The 21,229-nt window shown below is 39.9% G+C and overlaps 4 protein-coding genes across 4 annotated transcripts; 3 read left to right on the forward strand and 1 right to left on the reverse strand.

The window, feature by feature from the left end:
* The first annotated feature begins 1,522 nt into the window (after nt 1–1,522).
* LOC137937405 (alcohol acyltransferase 9-like) lies at nt 1,523–3,633 on the forward strand. Its single transcript, XM_068782465.1, has 2 exons — nt 1,523–1,951; nt 2,692–3,633. The coding sequence occupies exons 1-2, from the start codon at nt 1,523–1,525 to the stop codon at nt 3,631–3,633; spliced, it is 1,371 nt and encodes a 456-aa protein (XP_068638566.1).
* Nucleotides 3,634–4,644: 1,011 nt separating this feature from the next.
* On the reverse strand, nt 4,645–6,906 carry LOC137936086 (laccase-11). Its single transcript, XM_068780625.1, has 6 exons — nt 6,799–6,906; nt 6,557–6,708; nt 6,239–6,483; nt 6,032–6,160; nt 5,039–5,962; nt 4,645–4,945 (listed from the first exon to the last, which is right to left on the reverse strand). The coding sequence occupies exons 1-6, from the start codon at nt 6,904–6,906 to the stop codon at nt 4,815–4,817; spliced, it is 1,689 nt and encodes a 562-aa protein (XP_068636726.1). The 3' UTR covers nt 4,645–4,814.
* Nucleotides 6,907–11,822: 4,916 nt separating this feature from the next.
* Nucleotides 11,823–15,935, forward strand: LOC137935923 (elongation factor 1-gamma-like). Its single transcript, XM_068780338.1, has 8 exons — nt 11,823–11,973; nt 12,302–12,349; nt 13,038–13,187; nt 13,382–13,442; nt 13,821–13,873; nt 13,970–14,071; nt 14,167–14,677; nt 15,356–15,935. Exons 2-8 carry the CDS (start codon nt 12,341–12,343, stop codon nt 15,733–15,735), a joined length of 1,266 nt encoding a protein of 421 aa, XP_068636439.1. The 5' UTR covers nt 11,823–11,973; nt 12,302–12,340; the 3' UTR covers nt 15,736–15,935.
* A 248-nt stretch (nt 15,936–16,183) lies between these two features.
* LOC137935924 (succinate dehydrogenase [ubiquinone] iron-sulfur subunit 2, mitochondrial-like) lies at nt 16,184–20,861 on the forward strand. The gene is made up of 2 exons (XM_068780339.1): nt 16,184–16,911; nt 20,376–20,861. The coding sequence occupies exons 1-2, from the start codon at nt 16,268–16,270 to the stop codon at nt 20,554–20,556; spliced, it is 825 nt and encodes a 274-aa protein (XP_068636440.1). The 5' UTR covers nt 16,184–16,267; the 3' UTR covers nt 20,557–20,861.
* Nucleotides 20,862–21,229: the final 368 nt, after the last annotated feature.

Consider the following 21,229-nt stretch of genomic DNA (forward strand, 5'->3'; position numbering starts at 1 on the left):
ATTTTTTTTTAATTATAAATTTAGTAAAAATAAGTTACATATATATAAATAAAGTATTTTTTTTAAAAAAGGTGCAATGCTCACTTTGCTTTCTCTGCAATCGATCTCATTCCAATTTCCACGGCTGTCGAAAGCATTCTCTTATTCCCCAAATCGGGTCTTACCTGCAGATCCAAGCAAAGGCCATGCGGCGGCCATGACTGAGTGCAGGTACAGCAAAGGTGCTTCTCGGGCTGTTCAAAGAGGCTCTGTTTTCTGCTTTCTTCTCCTCTTTTCTCCTTCTACTCCAAGTAAAGAAAGATTAGCCAAGATGAAAAGGGAGGTCGTAGGTGAGATTAGCCAACGATCCACTACAGGACTCTCTCTATCACCACCAGTATTGATCGCCATTTTTGACTAAAAGAGAGATTTTGATACGAGAAAAGACTGGACGCTGGCTCTGGTATGAAGAATAAATGCTTGGAACATTTTACGGTTCCCTCCTATAATATATACTAATAACCCACATTACAAATTAAACAAATTTTGCTTAGAAGGATGGTTTAAAAAGAATATGTTTCATTGATTTTTTATGATGCTTTTAGATACAACCCGTCTGCTTTTTTATCATATGTTTCATACATGATATGCCTCTGTTGAAGTTGGTCGAGCTTCCTCCACTGGTTCATCTCATCTGAAACTCGGAGCAGTTAAAGAGCGTAGTTACTGATAATTGTCCCGAACTCGAAGGTGAAACCATGAAACTGTCCCTCTGCCATCTCTGTTACTCCCTTGAATAAAATAGTTGCCGAAAAATGTCCAGGCCAAGATAAGGTTGTCGGTCGCCGGTCGCCGGTTGCCAAAGTAAAGAGAAAAAATTGGGAAGCCGAAAAGCAGAGAGAAAGAGAGAGAGAGTGAGAGACAAAGAAGAAAGCTACCTTTATTTCGCGAACACTTGAGCAGAAGTCAGAGTAACCGGGTCCCAAGTGTCACTTCTTCGACTGAAAAGACGTTGTAAACGAAGAAATTGCAGTTGATCATCAATCGAAACCGTTGATTCAGTCCGGAAGCATTCAATTCCCAGGTGCGCGTCCACAGCTCCAGCAGCGAATTAACAGACCGGGAGAACCGTATCTCCATGGAGTGACATCACAGCATCAGTTGGTGAAAAAAGAGCTACTCCCTCAACTATTGACATTTGACACGACAACCACAGTGGCCTGAGGGCAAAGCTTAGAGAGGGAGCATGGACACAGTTAAATGGAGACGTAGGACAAGGGGGACCTTGACCGCTCCTGTAATCCGTCTCATTTACTGCTCTCTTCTTCTTCTTCTTCATCTTTCCGTTTTTAATTTCCCCTTTGTCGAAGCCCAGCCAAAAAGGAAAAACCGAGAATCTACCCTGCACCACACCAAATCCTACTGTAGATCTTACCACGCGTTCAGTAACTACAAAACACCCCCAGTCGCTCTTCCCATTCCAGCGCTTTGCAGTCTCTTTCCCCTCTGTTCCCTGGTTTTGTCTTTTGAGCCAACTCGAGCCATGTTTCCATCATCGGATATCCCAGATTGCTTCTACCCATTTCAGCCCACGCTCGTCTGCCCGAAACTTCCCACCCCGGAACACTCTCTCTATCTCTCCAACCTTGATGACCAGAAATTCCTCAGGTTCTCGATCAAATATCTTTATCTTTACAAGAAATCTGTCCCCGTCGACACCTTGAAATCTTCTCTCTCTCGAGTTCTCGTCGACTACTATCCATTGGCGGGGAGGTTGCGAACCAGCGAAGAAGACGATGAGAAGCTGCAGATTGACTGTAACGGACAAGGAGCCCTTTTTGCCGAAGCGTTCATTAATTTAAGCGCGGAAGAGTTTCTGCCACTTTTGAGTAAACCCAACCGGTCGTGGAGAAAATTACTCTACAGGGAAGAAAGTCAGAGCTTCCTGGATATCCCGCCTCTTGTTATTCAGGTCAGTTTAGGTTTCTGTTTATTTTGATCTTCTTTCTTCTCAGGTCATCACTCCACTGTGGTTTTATTCGATCGTCTGACTCCCTAAATTCCGAAAAGTGACGCATTTTCTTGCACTGATTCCTTTCCAATTTCTTCTCAGCTCCAAATGAAGATTATGTCTACGTTTGTACTGTGACCGTATTCTCACCATCAATTAGAAGAGATTAATCTGAGAAGCTAACTGTACCACATCTTAGGTGGTATTTATATACACTTTACCACAGAAAGTACTCCTAACCGAGGAGATAAGAAATCTTATCTCCTAAACTAAGGGAAGATAATCCATGTTTGTCTGTTTATCGGACTGATTCTCGTCATAAGGTTCTGCATCTCCTGTTGCTATCAAGAAAAAGACTTGAAAGTCATATTTCCTCGTCATTTTCAATAACGGATAACGGCCATGTAATATCTTCTGCTACTGTCTCCAAAATCCCGCCGTCGATCGCTTCTCACAGTCTGTGTCACTCCTGTTTAAATTTTGCTTGGTTTTTTTCTTCCTTCGCTTCGAAAGCAGAGACCGTCCATGGATCAGTGACATCTCTGAAGTGGAAAGCCGCTGAAATTATCCGCCGGAAGACGGCACTGTTTTTTCTTCCACATTATACAGGCAAAAGTCATAAAACATCTTTTTCTTTAACGGAAATTAAGCACGAAATGATTTGAACGACGATGTCCTTTTTTGGTATTTGACTGTTTCAGGTGACCCACCTCCGATGTGGGGCCTTGATCATTTGCATGGCGATCAACCACTGCCTGGCGGACGGCCTTGGTACGTGCCAGTTCCTCCATGCTTGGGCCCACATGACAACTAAACCCAGTAGCACAGCCCTGCCTGTGGGGCCCTTCCACTTCAGAGAGTTGTTAAGGCCGCTCAAATCTCCGAAAATAACCAAACAACATCCTGAATTTACCGTCTCCACCGTTGATCGTATTGTGGGCACTCTGGTGGACCCCACGACTCAGCATGTTGTCCCCACTTGTTTCACGTTCACTCCGTCGCAGATCCTGCAGATCAGGAAGCTATGTGTGCCGTCGAACAAGTGCACCTCCTTTGAAGCCCTGGCCTCGCACGTGTGGAGAGCTTGGGTCCGCTCGCTGGGCCCACCACCATCCCTGCGGGTCAAGCTTCTGTTCTCGGTCAACGTCCGGGGCAGGCTTCGACCGCAACTCCCCGCGGGCTACTACGGCAACGGCTTCGTCCTGGGATGCGCGGAGACGACGGCGAGGGAGCTGGCGAGGTCTAACGTGGGCCACGGGGTGGAGCGAGTGCAGGAGGCGAAGCGGGCCCTGAACGACGATTACGTTCGGTCGATGATCGACCTGCTAGAGGAGCGGCGGGCGAGGCCGGACCTGTCGGCGACTCTGGTCATCTCTCAGTGGGCGAAGCTAGGCCTGGAGGACGTAGATTTCGGGGAGGGGAAGCCCTTGCACATGGGTCCCCTCGCCAGCGAAATCTACTGCCTGTTCTTGCCGGTGGTGGGAAATCCGGAGGCGATCACCGTGCTGATGTCGGTACCGGAGAGGGTCGTGGAGAAGTTCGAGTGTTGTATGCGGGACTTCTCAGCAGAGAACGACAGAGGAGAGATGGAAAAAGGGGAGCAGGTGATCCATGGAGTGGTAAGGCTTGATGTGGAGAGATAAGGAGACACTGAAACGACCATTTAGGGTTCGAGTTGCACGTCACCATCTCCATAGACCACACCTTTCTGGGAGTCTTATTCCCACTCATATTGTGGGTAGCGAGGGAGGGCAGACCCTGTCCAGGATCAAATCACTCACTCTCCTCAAACTTTTTTCTTACAAGGATTTGAAATCTAAATTTAAAAGAGTCAAAGAAAGAGAGGAGGATATATTCCGTTCGTTTTCGACGTCGGAAATGATTATGCGGTGATTGTGATCTCCATTTAAAGATTGCCGGGTGACACCTGATTGTCTCCCATTTCTAGTTTCGACCAGCAGCACACTTGACACAGTAAACCAGTCTTCTTCCTCATAAAAGTGTTTTCCGTTTGTAAGTTTCTTTGTTGCGATTGAGGTGGCTCATGAACGAGACATCATTTTGTTTAATTGATGGTATCCCAGCATCTTATCCTCAAACCTCTTAAGACAGTAGGAGCATGCGTGCCCAGTCTTGGTAGGAAAGAGAGGACCATGTCCCCCCTTTATTGCTCCTTTAAGGTGCTGTTTGTCCCAATCTGATTATCTAGTAGGATGAAATTGTGTAATATCAAGATAACCCGATAAGAACCAAGCTAGGTTTGAGCCGAGATCGAGTTACTCACGAACCTGCTTGATTTGATCTCACCCCTAGTTGCTTTACACAAAAAAAGTGGTGCTTTGAGCCAAATTAAGCCCCACATGGTGCTTAGTGACTAGTGTCATAGGGATTTGGTGCATGAAATCCAAGCTCTCAAGGAGAGGAGAGGTTTACTCTCTCCTAATATTGATTAGTTATTTTTAAGAAATTATTGGTGTAATAAAATAGAATTAGCAACAAGTCAACTAATTGTTAAACCAAGTTAGCTCAATAACAATTGAATTTCATATAGCTATTCTAAATGATAAAATACAATTATTTTTTTGAGAATCATTAAAATAATTAGTAATTCGAAATGGATGATTATATTATCTAATTTTACTATAGACCTTTATTTTACACCAAGTGTTCAAATTTGAAAAAACAATCTCGATTGAAGAGAGCTCTTACTGTGAGAGACTCATCTTCCCTTCCTATCCTACAACTTTTGCAGGATAAACAAACAGGGCACTCCAGAAGAAATAACGGATCTGTCACCGAAGCAGATGGGTTTTCTTTGAGACATTTAGCAAGGTGGAAGATCCTTGGGAGGAGGTAAGACGGATTGCTCTGGTCCCTTTCCATCTTCTACCACAAAAGCCATCTTCAATCCCCACGACGTATGTAGTTCCAAGTGACAATGCATAAACCAGACACCTGGAAATGAAGCCATGAAAGAGATGCAGCCTAAGAAAGGTTATGTAATATGAGGAAGACAAACAAATTATGCCTCTATTGATCAATTTTTACCTGGATTGTCAGCCCTGAACCTAATCGCAGTCCAACCCCCAGTGGGAACTCCAACTGTATTTCTCTCTGGAGGATCAACCAAATTGTACTTGGCAGGATCTTTTGCTGGATCAAAGTTCCCAACTCCAGTTCCAACGACAAAGAAATTGTAACCATGGAGATGGAATGGATGAGCTTCGACAGTGAGAAGATTTGTGTCTTGAAGTACAAGCTCAATGGTCGAATTGAACGCAATCTTGCTGAGCCTGGTTCCCAATGATGTTCCAAGATTGGCCGTGAGCGGGGCTCCAGTGTAATTGAAAGTTGTAGGGGGTTGATCGGGGAAATCTGCTCTAAACACTCCCTTGATGTCGAAATAGTGAGCTTGCAGAAGTGCAATATGTGGCATGACGAAGGTGATATTATTGAGGGAAGCAGTGAGTCTAGTCTCGTTCAAGCAGGTGGGACATGGGTTACGTCCCAGACCAATGGTGTAGAACAGATGGCGATCAACAGTGAGAGGGACATTGGCAGGAAACTGTGGAGTGTTTACGCTTCGAAGCTTCTTGCTGTAACTCATGGTGAATTTTGTATCGTTGGGTGCAGGAAGCTGAGGAAAGACAGGAAGAACAGTGTTCGGAATGCCTTTATATTGAAGGATGGCAGTAGCGGTCCTGTTATCTACAGGTATAGGAGCATCCATGAATGGCCTTGCGGCCATGAAGTACCTACTCGGTGCCTTGTCTGCCTTTACTAAGACATTTGTGGTTTGGCCTGGAGCAATAAGTAGGGCTTGTGTGGTGAAGGGCTTCGTATAAACTGCATCGATCTCGACCACTGTCATGCTATGACCGGCAATGGCAAAGAAGAGCTCATCGTTGAGGGCAGCATTGATGATTCTCAACAAGTACGTCTTACCCGATTCAACCTCCATTGCGAACGTATCTGAAATCATGAAAAGGAAAAGATAAACCCTAACGAAGACTATTAGAGCTGTTATCAAGCTGCACTTACGTTTCTCCGAGCAGGGGAAGAGTGGCCCTGGTTTTCCGTTGATAGTGTGTGCGTCCGACATGGGAGGCGGCAAGCCAAGTTTGTCAGCCTTCTTCACCGCCTGCTCAACGTCGTTGTTCCACCACTCTCCTGTACGAAAGACATCGATGATCAACTGGGTTAGGAAATCGCGTTAGAGTAGCTAGCTATAATTTCAGAGAAACGAACCAAGAATTATATTGGCTTCTCTGTAGGGTTGAGGGAATGGGAAAGGAGCTCCTTGCTTGGGCATAATGACAATGACACCATATACTGTTGCCCTCAGCCACAAGATGTGAGCATGCCACCATAGCGTCCCCCTCTGCCCGGTGACATTAAAATCGTAAGTGTAGCTGCTTCCAGTCTTAATTGGACACTGCGTAATGTAAGCCGGTCCATCTGCCCATCCGTTTCTGAATTGCTTCAATCCATGCCTGCAAATTACATGCTCCTTTAATCTAAGTTTGAGCTCATATCCTGTTGTATAACCGCTGCTGCTCTACTTACCAATGGATGGACAAGTTATATTGAGCGTTATTGGTGACATTGACAAGAACTCTATCGCCTTCTCTGACATATATCGTCGGTCCAGGGAACATTCCATTCACAGTAACGATCGACTTCGCGTGGCATAACCGGCTGACATTCTTCACTTGTATCTGTTACCAGACAGAAGATGAAATCACTTTGAAGATAGAACAAATGGGCGAACCACAGATTATGAATTGATCAATAGCAAAATCACTCACATCAAACTTGTATTTTTTCACTGCCGCTTCAGCAAAAAACGGAGAAAACACAAGTAATTCCAAGAACAGAAGAAGACATCTCATGTAGAAACTGACTTCTCTTGCCATTTTCAGCAGCCGAAGGCTCCGTCGATTGTAGAAGCTGGTCTATGTATGATTGAATATGGAGCTGAAACGTGATAACTGTTATATATATAGGAAAGACGGGGATAGGATATGTTTCAGGTTGTTAAAAGGGAGTGGTGGGTGCAGTTTGATTTTGTAGAAAGTGTAAAGGAACTGTGGATCAAAGCTTGGAAGCAAGTACAACTGGGAATATAATATGATCTCAAAAGAGTAAAATGAAGGAAAATACGAAGGCATGTTTAAATTATCCAAAATATATGAGGACGAGAGGTCTGTTGGAACAACTTTTACTCGTTGTTCAAGGAGTTACTTTTAAGACAAGATGGATTTGGTGTGGCTTCGATAACGTATCCTCGCCTTGCTCTTTCTTATCCTGCTTCCATTACCTTGTTCACCTGTCAATGTCTGCAACTGCTGAGTTTGGCACATCCGAGGCAAATTCCTCGTCCAGTTACTATGTGAACATTATCACTACATAAGCAAAAGCGGACTTTTTTTTAGCGTAAGCGGCTTTCGCACCGCAATGAGGTTAGGCTCCAGAATCCGATGAAGCTAATAGCGGAAAGAAAGGCCTCATTATACTAAAAAACTCCCGAGCCTTCGTTCACTGGGGAAGAATGCGACCTTGTGGCTATCTACTGTAACCTTTGCGGTTCTCCCTGTGCCACTGAAAGAAAGGATGCTCCCAACGCTTAGTCAGCTAAGCAAAGCAAGCTTCCTGGCCTGGCACGTAAGCTTCAGGAGTGTGATCCCTAGGGGTCAGATGCAATTTTTAAATTTTTAAACATAAAATTAACAATTTTTTTATGTTTTAAAATCATAATAAAATATAATTTCTATAAAATATATATATATATATATATATATATATATATATATATATATATATAAATTATTAATCAAAATAAAATACCTCATAAAGTATAAAAATCATAGAAATATTATTATGGTGACATTGATCATTATTATGAGTTGATTTTCAAGATTCCGTGGAAAAAAAAACAAAGACATCATATTGGGGAGAAAACAAGAGGAAGAAAGAGGTTATGGATTTATATCCTAAACCTCCCCTTGAAGCTCAATTTATAAATGAATAAACTTTAATATTATAATTATGCTCCTGAAACTAAAACTAATTACATCAATGTTATCTTTATGAGATGATTCTTTATTAACCATCATACCACCATTGTGTGGGCCTTCCTTGGTCTGTGGTTTGAACCCATCGTCCACCTCTCTTAGATGTGTGAGCATTCATTGGTTGTGTGGGCTTGAGTCCATCTTCTAACTCAGTTAGATGTGTGAGCCTTCCTTGGTTGTGTGGGCTTGGACCCATCTTCTAACAATTATCATCACACAATTAATTAAATATTAAAAAATCAAATAAATTTAACAAACCCAATCCCCATCTTCGCAACCCTGACCACTCCCTGTCCCTATAAACTCCACTTAACCCGACCCAACCCAGCCCCATCTTTGTAAAACTGACTTAAACCCAACCATTCCTACCCTATCCCCATTTCGTCTCCGTGGATTTGGTTTGAAGAAACCCGTCCCTGACCCGAAAGTCAACAGGGTTTTTCCTTGCCCCGTCCTCAACGAGCAAAACCCGACTCACCCCTAGTTTTGTTTGTCTTGCATGCAGGAAGAAGCAGCTTGAGAGAAGTCTGAAGAGTAAAAGGATATAGAAAGAAGTACCAAAAATCGAGGAGGAAGATGCAACAAAAGATGCGGTTTATTGTAAATTAAAGTGCAACCAAGTATATTAGCATGACTTTGCAATTTTTAGGACTGGAACTAGGAGTGCAAGAAAATCCATAACATGGCTAGCATTTCTAAGTATTAATGCTTTTCTTGTCTGTTTGGTCTTAAATTCATCAAGGATCAACCAGTTTTTCTAAATTTTAAAGAATTATACTGTAATTATATATGACAAATATATAGCTTCTTAAATAAGATTCATGCCAAACCCTAATAATATATGGTGTTTATAAGATACAACAAAAATTAGGGACCATCTGTGTGACCATAAGAAAACAAAATGACACAAAATTCATTTTTTATTTGACTAATTTTTTCATGAGAAAATTTTCCTATTAGAAAAAATGCCTTTCAACCAGTTTTCTCATCTTTCTATTGTCATAAGAAACCATAGAAAAATTAGTTATATTGTTTGTGTTTACACTAAAAATGAAATATTTTTGAGTGCTTCTTGATTTATTCCTTTTTATAGTTTCCTAATGGAGCAATAGAAAATCGTTTTAAAATATTTTTAGCATTTTTTAAAGCCAAGAAAAACAAAGACAATTAAGCCAGAAATTTTCTCATTCCAAAAAATAGCTTAAATGCCAAAAATATTTGGTTAATAAAATTTTTTATGATCTTTTTTTCCTACACTTCCCAGTTAGTAACAAAAACACCCTTAGATTACTTTAAACTTTAAGATGTTTTCAATGATTCAATGTAAATATGTTTTCATGCAACTTACACTACAAAAAAATGGGCATTTGTCAACGAATTTTTTCACATTGTGAGTATCGCCTCCATGTTACTAGAAGTAATAACATTGAACATCACCTTATTTTTTAAATTCAATGGATGGTTAGATTGATAAAACCATAATTGTGAGAGGTCCTTATCTTCTCTAAAAATGAGAGGAAGAGTTGAAAGAGAGAGGTTAAGAGGGTTAAAATAAGAGAGAAGAGTGAAGTAGAGGAAGAGAAGGAGATAGAGAGAGATCTAGAGGGAAAAAAGAAAAAAAGGGAGAGGTGCTAGGCACAAATTTGAGAGGGGAATAAGAGATTTAGAAAAAAATTACTAATTTATTCTTTCAACCAACACCCCTATTTATGGCATTACTCGAGAAACTCGTTAATCAACTAGGACTACATAATTCAAAGAGACATTCTAGGAAATTGAAAGGATTACATCAATCTAGGAAAGATTCTAGGATCTAATCTAATATAATCTAATTAAAGATTACATAATTAAAGATAAAGTTAATCTAGTAGGATCTTATCTTATAAAAAAAATGAGAAATTTTCCATTTGCCCCCCTCATACCGCATTTTCCCTTTTTGCCCTCATGACCCACATCTGCTTCTTTATTGGAGGTGGCTCCACTTTCGATTTTGTAGTGGCACCACTTTCTATTTCTCTTCATTAATTTATATCTTCTTCTTTTTCTCCTCTTCCTCTTTTATTCTTCTTCTTATCTTCTTCTTAGAGGGTAATTTTGGGTATCTATTATTCCACCCCTCTTGAGTATCAACCTTGTCCTCAAGGTTGAAAGTCGAGGCATTGTAGACAAATTTCATCTCAAGTGTCCCACCCTAGAATTTCTAGAAAATAAAATTTAATTACCATTTTTACCCTTAAGTGGCGCCCCTTAGATTTAAAAAAAATAAATGGCCCTCAAATTACAATTTGCACCCTCCCCTGACTTGGTACATGTGTACATTTACATAGATTTGGTTTTTATCAGAGGAGGGGTCGGAGGACCTTCTCCCCTAGGGGTAACATCGAATCAAGTCGAGCTCGAACCTACCTATGTTCAAGTTGGACTTGATTTAAATATTTTGAACTTGAGTTCAAGTCGAGCCTAGCCTCGAGCCTAAAATTTTAATCGAGCTCCAGCCCAATAATTTTAACCGAGTTCGAGTTCAAGCCGAGTTTGAGCTCCAACCTACATTTAGAACTTTGCATAAAATACAAGTAAAATAAATTGTATATAAAATTATGCATACATTTTACATAAAATTGGGCATAACTTCTTTATATTAACCCTATATAAAATTATCTATACACTGTGCAAAAAATTATTCATAAAAGCTGCATAATTATGCATAATATTTATTCAATAATCAAACAAAAAAACATTCATTTGAAAAGCAACGCTAGTTTTGTCCATTTTTACTCAATCAGATTGTTCTGATTCAATGACTAAAAAACCAAATCATCGAGAGAGAAAAAGTTTAAGAAAACTGGTTTTTGGATGACTTAATCGCATATAAGTTTTTGTTTTTTCTTTGGATCATGTTATGATAGTATTTATAATAAAAAAATCGCACGTGTGAATTTCGCTCGTGAGAGTTCGAAGAGGAAGAAATCAAAGACTGAGAGTAAGAAATGGAAGAGGAATAATGAAAAATAAGAAAAGCAAAATTGATCTCCCCCCACCCCAAATCCCCATTTTCACTTCTGATTCCCGAAAAGTCAAGAACGAAAGAGGAAGAAGTCTCAAACTTGAAGAGTCGAAGATGCACCTCTCGCCTCTGCGTTCAGGCCCTTGCTAAGTTAACGAGCCAAACCATAGTTCAATTGAGCTCAACTCGTTAACCTAAACGAGCTTGGTCTAGATCTCGAACTTGGTTTAAAATCCAGATAAAGTCGAGCCGCTTGTGAACCGGCTCGATTCGATGCCACCCCTCTCCCCCATTCTTTTTGTGTGACGAGCCTCCCTTTGTTTTGTGGGCAAAAGGGGTAACATCCTCCCTCCCTCCCTCTTTCGTTTGAAATGAAAACGAGGGATGTTTCCCTTCCTTCTCACTTTTACCTAGGGATGGGCTTGGGTCGGGTCAAGGATAGGTTTCCCAAAACTAGCACCCAATCTTGAACCTCGACTCTGAACCCCAACTTTGAACCCCCGAACCCGACCACAAAACCAAAACCCAAAAAAAACTCAAAACGAGTTGGTTTCTCAAATCCATCCACACCCCGTTCCCCTCTGCTTCAACCACGTTTCTTCCCCATCCCCGCCTTGACTCCACATTCTTGATCAAGGCCCATCCCTGTCGGACCCACAAGATAATGGTCCATTAAAAATCTTATTAATCTCTAAAAATTACAAAAATCTCTATGCTCTACAAAAACCCTATAACGACTTTATATACCTAGACCCATCAGCTCATATCGTGCGCTTAGGGTTTCTTATCAACAGCTTGCTTTCCCCGACTGTCGCAGCCGTTTTTAAGTGTCTCCCTTGCTGTGTGGAGCGAGAGCGTGTGGAGCGAGAGCGTGCAGAGACGAGCGCACCAACAAATAAGAGCAGGTACTTCCTACGCTTCTCCCTCTTTTGCTTCCAAATTTGCTGTTCTTGATAATTTATTTTCTGTTCTACTTTTAGCTTCTTCTTTTCTTCTTTTTTTCTAATCTGCAAGTTAATTTCATATCTTGCTTCTGAATTTCTCTTCTTATTGTTATGTTTTGATGCCATATTGGAAAATAGGCGTTTGCGGTACTAAAAGAAAGGCTGTTGGATCACATAGATTCTCATCTTCGTTTTCATTCCTTTAACTAATCCTTTTTACTTTTGCTTTTTTTTTTCTTCTTCGATTTTTTTATAACTGAGCTGAATATTTGACTTTCGTGGTCATTAGATTTATTCGTAGCACTATATTGGGAGGAGTATTTGCAAAATGGCTCTGGTAAGTTTTATCTCCTTTTTACAATTTATTCCTTGCCCGTCAATTATTCGTCTAGGAGATTCTGAGAAACCCTTATGTTCAGTAGTATAGATATTTGTAGATCTGAACTTCGGTAGAGGAGCTCGTGGAAGAAAAGATTTAACTTTTTTGTTCCCTTTAAAAGACATACTTTTTTATGCTCGACAGATTTTGGTATTGAAATTAGGTTAAGGAATCACGACCTCTGAATGGAACCAAGCGTATAGTCTGTGTCAGTACTCTGTCTGTTTCAATCAAATATTCAATACTTGAGCTAATATGACAACTAGAATAGCAGAAATGAAATATTATTTTGGTTTTTATTCAACAGTTTTTATCCTTCAATATTTTAGCTAAATGTGGGTAACTAAACTTGCGATCTGCAACTTCCACGTGTGTTATCATGAAGTCATTCTGAGCATTAGTTGGGAGAATTTAGCTTAAGTAACACACCGGAAGGAAAATTAATCATTGAGTGGATCATAGTGCAACACAATTTAGTAGGAGTTTTATGAGTAACTGATGCATATGTACCCATTATCAGCTTTGTAAAGGAGCAATGGTTCTTTTGTTCTGAAAAAATGATCTTTGCTTAGTAGACTATCTTATGTTGTTTGCCTACTGGAAGCTTTTTGTCACGTAAGATTGTGACTTATCCTCTGTTGTGTAGGTTTTGCACGCACATAATACAAACAAGAATGCACTGAAGACCCTCATTACTGCACAATATGTTGGTGTGCAAGTTAAGCTTGCTGATGACTTTGAGATGGGAGTCTCAAATAAAACTCCTGAATTCATTAAGATGAATCCAATTGGGAAGGTGACACCCTCTCTCTCTCTCTCTCTCACACACACACACACACACGTCATCTGTGTGGCTACATGTTTGTTAAAATTGCACATGCATGTGTGGGTTTGTATTGAAGAATATCTGGATATGAACATCTATGTATGCAAGCTCACATTCCTATCTCCCATGTTCTTTAACTTGTTTGTTTCTTTGTCCTCTCTTAGATCCCAGTACTGACAACACCTGATGGTCCCATTTTTGAAAGCAATGCAATTGCACGTTATGGTAAGAAAATGTATCTGCTACTTTATCCATGTTTTACTGAATTTGATTAATTCGGACCAATTGACTTTCTATATTTCCTTTTACCATAAGAGGAAACAGTTTAGGTCCCTTAAAAAGCAATTTTTTTTTCTTACATGCATTATCAAAATACTTGACTTATTAGTCTTTTATAATGTAGTGTAGTATGCAAAGTAGTAATATTTGACCTAATGGATGTGAACTGTGTCCATCATGTCCAATGAGATCTGTACCTATAATTTTTTTGAACTGTTTTGGACAGAGATTATATGCAGTTTTCAAGTTTTGAATTTTTTCAAAACTGTTGCCATTTCTGTTGCAGTGTATCTTTTGCTTATCTCGTTCCATATTCTGTTGCAGTTGCTCGCTTAAAGGGAGACGGAAACCTCTATGGTTCTTCCTTATATGAATATGTAAGTAATCATGGCAACGGGAATGGACTCTCCATAAACCATTTGAAATTATCTTATGTCCGGTGTGTTCCTCACCCATCTTTTTTTACATTCCAGGCTCAAATTGAGCAATGGATTGATTTTGCCTCACTTGAAGTGGATCCAAATATTTCGGGCTGGTTTTACCCACGGATAGGAATCCGTGTCTATCTTCCACCTGTTAGTTACTTACTCAAACTTTTGTTTAGTGAATTTGTTCCCTGCACTTCTCTGACCCTATATCATATTTTTTATCTCTTTTTTGTTTGATGAAGGCTGAGGAAGCATGCATTTCTGCTCTGAAAAGATCATTTGATGCACTAAGCACTCACCTTGCCTCACACACGTATCTAGTCGGACATGGTGTTACACTTGCTGACATCATTTTGACATGTAACCTATACATTGGCTTTACCAAAGTTCTGACAAAGAGCTTCACTTCAGAATTTCCTCATGTTGAGAGATATTTCTGGACTATGGTAAACCAACCGAATTTTAAAAAGGTTCTAGGGGAAGTCAAGCAAGCTGAAACTGTTCCTCCAGTTCAGTCAAAGAAACCAGCTCCAGCTAAAGAGCCAAAAACCAAAGAGGCTCCTAAGAAGGAAGTGAAAAAGGAAGTTGCAAAGCCAAAACCAAAAGAGCAGGAAGTTGCTGAGGAAGAAGAGGCACCAAAGCCAAAGCCTAAAAATCCTCTTGATCTCCTTCCTCCAAGTAAAATGGTTCTTGATGATTGGAAACGGCTCTACTCAAACACAAAGACCAATTTCAGAGAAGTTGCTATCAAAGGTACTACAGCTCTCTGTGTTTTTTTTGTAATTTTTTCCGTTATATGTTATTCCACTGAGTAATTTGTGATTGCATGCATAATCTGTACCTAGATTTTTATCTTTTTTTAATTATTATTGTGGTAGGGATCACGTTTAGGAAAACTAAATTATCAGAGAGACAAAAAGGCTTTCACATACCAATGTACGATTTATTATTTAATAGTAGGGAGTGAGTTATCACGTAATTGATACCAAGACTTTCAAATCTGTTTTTCTTTTCATTTATTTTGTCCATCTTGTTGTTGTGTTGTGTTTTGAAGAAATGAGGGGGTATTATAAGGTGAGCTTTTGGGTTCAAGTCCAACTGGTGTATCTTAGTAAATGTTCTTAAGCCCTTGGCAACATTGTAAACAGAAATTTTTTTACAACCATGTATTCTTTTCTGTGCAAAATTTTTAAAACAGCATAGCAGTAAACTTTTATGTAAGCATCCTGGGGTGGCTTTTGTGGGTAAATACCATTTGAGTTAACTTAGTTTATACCTGTAAACTGCTTAGGGATGGCCCAGCCCAGTTTGTATTGTCCTTCCTGCTTGCGTGAAACTCGTATCACTTATCTAGCTAATGCTTCTGATGTTTGTTGAGTCAGAAATTTTATGCCCATGTTCTCATTTTTTAAAGTCTTCCAATAAATGCAGGTTTTTGGGACATGTTCGACCCTGAGGGGTATTCTCTCTGGTTCTGCAATTACAAGTATAATGAAGAAAACAATGTTTCTTTTGTTACACTTAATAAAGTGACTGGGTTTCTCCAACGTATGGACCTGGTTCGGAAATATGCCTTTGGAAAGATGCTTATTATTGGAGAACAGCCACCATACAAAGTAAAAGGTCTGTGGCTTTTCCGAGGGCCGGAAATCCCCCAGTTTGTGTTGGATGAATGTTATGACATGGAGCTGTATGATTGGAGGAAGGTTGACCTTAGCGACGAAGAACAAAAGGAGCGCGTTAATGCGATGATTGAAGACCAAGAGCCATTTGAAGGAGAGCCATTGTTGGATGCCAAATGTTTCAAGTGAGCAGGTGTCCGAGACTTGGGTGTCTTTTTTGTTTTTACTTGATTCTGTTTAATGAACTCCTTATAGTTCTTTGCGGCATAATTATTATTGCTTCTCATATGAGGGAACAGTCGTTAGTGTTTTGTTCACACTTCAGTGGTTGTAAGTTTTTTTTTTTTTTGCCCTTTTTCCTACTTCAAATCTAATTTGTTTTTGGTCTTCCTTATAGTTTTTGTAAGCTTTGTTGGTTTCAGTTGCAGGAATTAAAACTTATTTTCTACAATCTACTTATGATATTTTTTTTATATGTGTACCTTATATAATTGGTATTTACTTAGCAGATTAACCCACCCGTAAATAGAACTGGGGTCTGAGATTACACACATAATTCAGACGCCGTACTTATACTAGGTACAAAAGCTTAGCGTGACTGGCACACGCCTCGGTTGTCCACGTTCCGCGTCATTTTACCGGTTACGTTCACCCCATGCCGTCAAAGCGCGCGCCACTTTACTCGTGAGATTTCTCGTTGCAGGAAAGGAGAGGAGAAGCAATGGCGATTGGCCTTTTCCGCAGGATCCCGACGCAGACCGTTTCGAATCACCTGCTCCAGTGCCGAGCTCATGCCTCCGCATCCGCCACCACCACAGCGGCGGCCGCGAATCCCAAAACTTTCTCCATCTACCGCTGGAATCCGGACAATCCGACGAAGCCCCAGCTTCATGACTACGAGATTGATCTGTCCTCTTGCGGACCTATGATTCTCGATGCCCTCATCAAGATCAAGAATGAGATCGACCCTTCTCTCACCTTCCGCCGTTCTTGTCGAGAGGGCATCTGCGGGTCCTGCGCCATGAACATCAATGGCTGCAACGGCCTAGCCTGCCTCACGAAAATCGACAAGACCTCCTCCCCTCCCACCATGATCACTCCCCTGCCACACATGTTTGTCATCAAGGATCTGGTTGTCGACATGACCAATTTCTACAACCAGTACAAGAGCATTGAGCCGTGGCTGAAGCGGAAGAGCCCTCCGTCGGAGCCTGGCAAGGAGATTCCTCAGACAAAGAAGGATAGGGCCAAATTGGATGGTATGTATGAATGCATTTTATGCGCCTGCTGTAGTACTTCATGCCCGAGTTATTGGTGGAACTCTGAGTCGTATCTGGGACCTGCTGCTCTATTGCACGCTCACAGGTGAGTCTCGATTTCGCGACTTATCAGTCTTTTCAGGGCCTCTATGAAAGAATTGTCGGTTGCCCAATTGTGTCTCGTGATTTTTTCGATCGTGCACCTTAAATTCTTATACGCCGAATCTGACCAATATGCTGTTTGTTGGCATGTTTCTTGTTTTATCATTTTTTCCTAGCTGAAATGGATACTTCATATATAAAAACTAGTTGATCGTAAACAAAGAGAAAGACTTGACAAGCTAAAAAATATCCATTTAAATGATTCTGAAGTTGCCTACTTGCTGATAGTGAAACTTTTGCCTATATCATAATCTTCTGGAAGCTTTGATATCTTTCAGACGCAATATACATCTCGTGTAATCAGATGATGGTCATAATTTTGCATGATCTCAGCATTTGGGGTTTATGCACGTAGTGTTACTTCAAGTATTGGTATCTTATGCAAGGGAAAATGCAAATTAGGTATTTGTTTGAAGCTTTCTCAACTTGAATGTGTTGATATCTCAGTGAGTACCTATATCATTGCATTGTCTGATAAATTGGTTGTCTTTGTATTCAATTTCATTACGGCAATAAATTCATGTTGGACTCTAAGTAGTATACTTAATGGTCTTGAGAAATATATCCCCTTTTTTTATATCTCAGTGAGTACCTAATGTCATTGCATTGTCTAATAAATTGGTTGTCTTTGTAATCGATCTCATTATGGCTTAAAATTGTGATATATTCATGTCAGTTGTGGCTATAAATTTCATTTTGTACCCCAAGTAGTATACTTGATGGTCTTGAGAAATATATCCTTTTTTTTTTCATTCAATGACTGTTAAGTTTTAGGATTCCTAAGAGCATGAAGCACGGTCCTCAAATGTTACTTCAACTGAGTCAACTTTTCTTTTTATTCTGCTTCAATTTTGTTGTCTTCCAAAGAGTTGACCCTCTATATAATTGATCTCATTATGGCTTAAAATTGTGATATTCATGTCAGTTGTGGCTATAAATTCATTTTGGACTCCAAGTAGTATACTTGATGGTCTTGAGAAATATATCCCTTTTTTTCATTCAACGACTGTTAAGTTCTAGGATTCCTAAGAGCATGAAGCACAGTCCTCAAATGTTACTTCAACTGAGTCAACTTTTCTTTTTATTCTACTTCATTTTTGTTGTCTTCCAAAGAGTTGACCCTCTATATAATTGTATCCTCTCTTATACAACTTAGAGTAATAGTCTGTCTAAAGCTCTTTCAAAACACTCTTCCTTGTATCACGGCATGTTTAGTGAATCTCCTCTTTCACTATTTTTGTCCTTGATATTCTATTTTACTAGCTACCTTCTTCTTCTGATAAGATTCCAGGTAATTGGGTTGCTGTCTTCGAGTGACCATATTTCTTAATTGTGATCATTAGAAAAGTAGTTAAATTGCTATTTGTGTTTATTTTGTTTGTCTCTGCCATGTATTTTGTTATTAATTTGATTCGAAAGAGTATTGGTTGTTCTACATTTTACCTCCCTTGTGAACTGTACATGTTTTGGGTTAATCAGAAAAGAATTCTGTTTTCTGGTTCTCTTTCTCTCCTCATTCATTGCCTTCAAGTGTATGACTAGCATCCTTTTGCTGTGAGAACCAGCAATACATTTAGGAAGGAGGCCTAACAATGACAGATTGAAGCCTCACTCCTTCTTTAGTTAAGGAGATTGACATGATTTGCTGATTTTTTTAAAATGGGACCAATTGGTTTCAATGTCGTACAAGCGCTTTTGGATCTCATGAAAAGTAAAGCAGTGTATCCAAGGAGGCTAAGCATTGAGGCTCAGCATTGCCCATACACAAATGATATTCCACTACAACTTAAATATCTGTCAACAGCAAGAGGATCTCGAAATCTTCTGTGGTAAATCTTTAGACCGCTTAGCAAAGCATGGACCTCAGCTTTTGTAGAGTCCAAGATGCTTAAGGGGCATCATAAATATGAATAATATAGCCATTATGGTGGTGAAAAATCCCACCGAAGCCAGCATTCCCTTGATTCCCCAAGGAACACCAGGCAACAGCAGAATGAGGTTTAGGCACTGAGAGATTTGCAACTAGCCTCCAATTACTGAAAATCTGATCCCCATTGAGGTCTGAATTCATCAAGGGAGCAAGCCAGCCAATATCCATATTAATAATACTGTTAATAATCATGTCAACAGCAAAAGATTGCTATCTGTAATGATGTTGATTCTCTCAAGCCACATCTTCTAAGGAATGTAGGGAAGGCAGGAATCCAGCGCAGCTTACATGGCTGAGGCAACTTCAGATATGATACTTGGTCAATAAACTCTTTATATGTGTCAGGTAAAGAGAGCTGCAAATTGAATTTATGCAGAAATGCTGGCCATACCCTCCAAGAAAATTCACAACGTAATAGAAGCTTGAACAATCGTTAGGTTTTCTTTTCAGGAATATATTTAGTTTGCCTGGGAGTCAGGATCATGCACTTTAAGAACTCAACAAACTTATGTGTTTCCGACATTTTTTTACATTGGAGAATCTTGCTTGAAAATGTTTCATTTGTCATCATTCCTGCTTTAGATGTTTGTTTTTCTGGAAAGTCTTCAACTTCTTGCTAGTTCTCTGAAGTTACTGAAAAATGCAATACCTAGCGTAAGAGAAGGCATGGATGGATTGCTGGCTGGTGGGTCTTGGGCTGCATGTTGAGTTGCTGGTGTTTATGTTTTGAAATCCTTTTTGACTTAGCATTTCATCCTGTGATCTGTCCTTTACTGGATATGGTTCACTGATAGAATGTTAGGGTTATTTTAAACAGTTCTTTCTTAATTAGCTTAGTAGGTAGATTAGTTTCTGTTTCGTGTTATTGCTGTGACCAAGTAAAATTGTCTAATTGCATTTTAGTTGCTCAGTCTTTGCATTTCTGCGGCATCTATTTTTCACATGGCTTGTTGAACTTGCAAAAGCAAATGGACCTTAGGCTATCTCTTCTTATAAGTTCGTGTGAGATCATGTACATTTTTTCTGTTTTTTTTTCCATGAAAGTCAGTCTTTTAAGTGTTTGAAATCCAATCCATTGGATTTAGTGAAGAAATCAGAGACCCTCAAATTCTGGGATTGTCTAATTCAGATTTCACAGGGCAATCTGTAAGGCATTCTTTATCATGTATTAAAAAGTGGACGCCAATATGTTCCAATCTCGAACTATATTATATAGGATGAGATTCAAATTACTTTAGATTTTTTTATGGTTTACTGTGAATTCTCTGAATGTACCATGATGCTTCCATGAAATTGGCTTTAAAGAAAACCAGAGATTACACGGTAGGCAGCTTTTCCTTTTGGGCTTTGAAATAGCCTATCAGGCAAATATAACTCAGGAATTTCACATTTTGAATTCTGAAAGCTATGTCCTTGTATATTTACCCCTGCAATTTGTGCTTCAGTAATGATTAATTCATCGTAATTGGCATGTGCAGGTGGATACAGGATAGTCGTGATGAATACACAAAGGAACGACTAGATGCAATATGTGACGAATTCAAGTTGTATCGCTGCCATACAATCCTGAACTGTGCTCGTGCCTGCCCCAAAGGATTGAACCCAGGAATGCAAATTCAATCCATAAAAGCCCTCCAGCTTTCCAAGGGTGGGCTTTAGTTAGCTTCTCCATGTGGCTTTCAGTTTCTCAAATTTAATATAAGGTTGATTCAAGAAAAGCAGATCCAGCCTATAGAAGAAGCCCTTCAGCTACCCAAGGCTTGACGTCAATCTGACACTCCTGCTGCTACTCAATTTTACTTTGAACCAATAACAATGGATCTGCACTTGATGTGCTCATTTTTCTTACTCTTTGTTTTTGTACTTTAATATGGCGCTTCCTGTATTTCTCCAAAGCTTCTACTCTTGATAAATATTAAGATCTACCGATGCACTTTGGGCTATTTAAAACATTTTCTGGATGATTTGGGGTGTAGGGCGCCGTACATCTATCTCAGCAACAGTGACAACTAGTCCAGAATCTTCTCCATTATGATCTGTCATGGTTAAAAGTAGAAACCAAAGACCTTTTTCCATGCAGTTTCTATAAGATGAGAGGAGGAGCAACAGAAATCAACGGGTTCTTAGCTCTGGGCATATCGATTTTAACAAGCTGTTTAGGAGCTATCTCCCCGACTGGTTCTTCGCTCTGGTCACTGAAATGAAGTGGCCTTCTAAAAACTAGTTGACTTGTATTAGAGACAACTAGTTCTAATTCTCACTCCGATCGCCATTATTGCTCAGTGATAGAGCGTGAAAGTTCGCAGTTCGATCCTGAGTGATGGCATCTTCT

The sequence above is a fragment of the Aristolochia californica genome, unplaced genomic scaffold (assembly GCF_029961685.1).
Source record: "Aristolochia californica isolate CCGP_79_NKW_82.1479 unplaced genomic scaffold, dmAriCali1.0.hap1 SCAF_7, whole genome shotgun sequence".
Taxonomy (NCBI): Eukaryota; Viridiplantae; Streptophyta; class Magnoliopsida; order Piperales; family Aristolochiaceae; genus Aristolochia; species Aristolochia californica.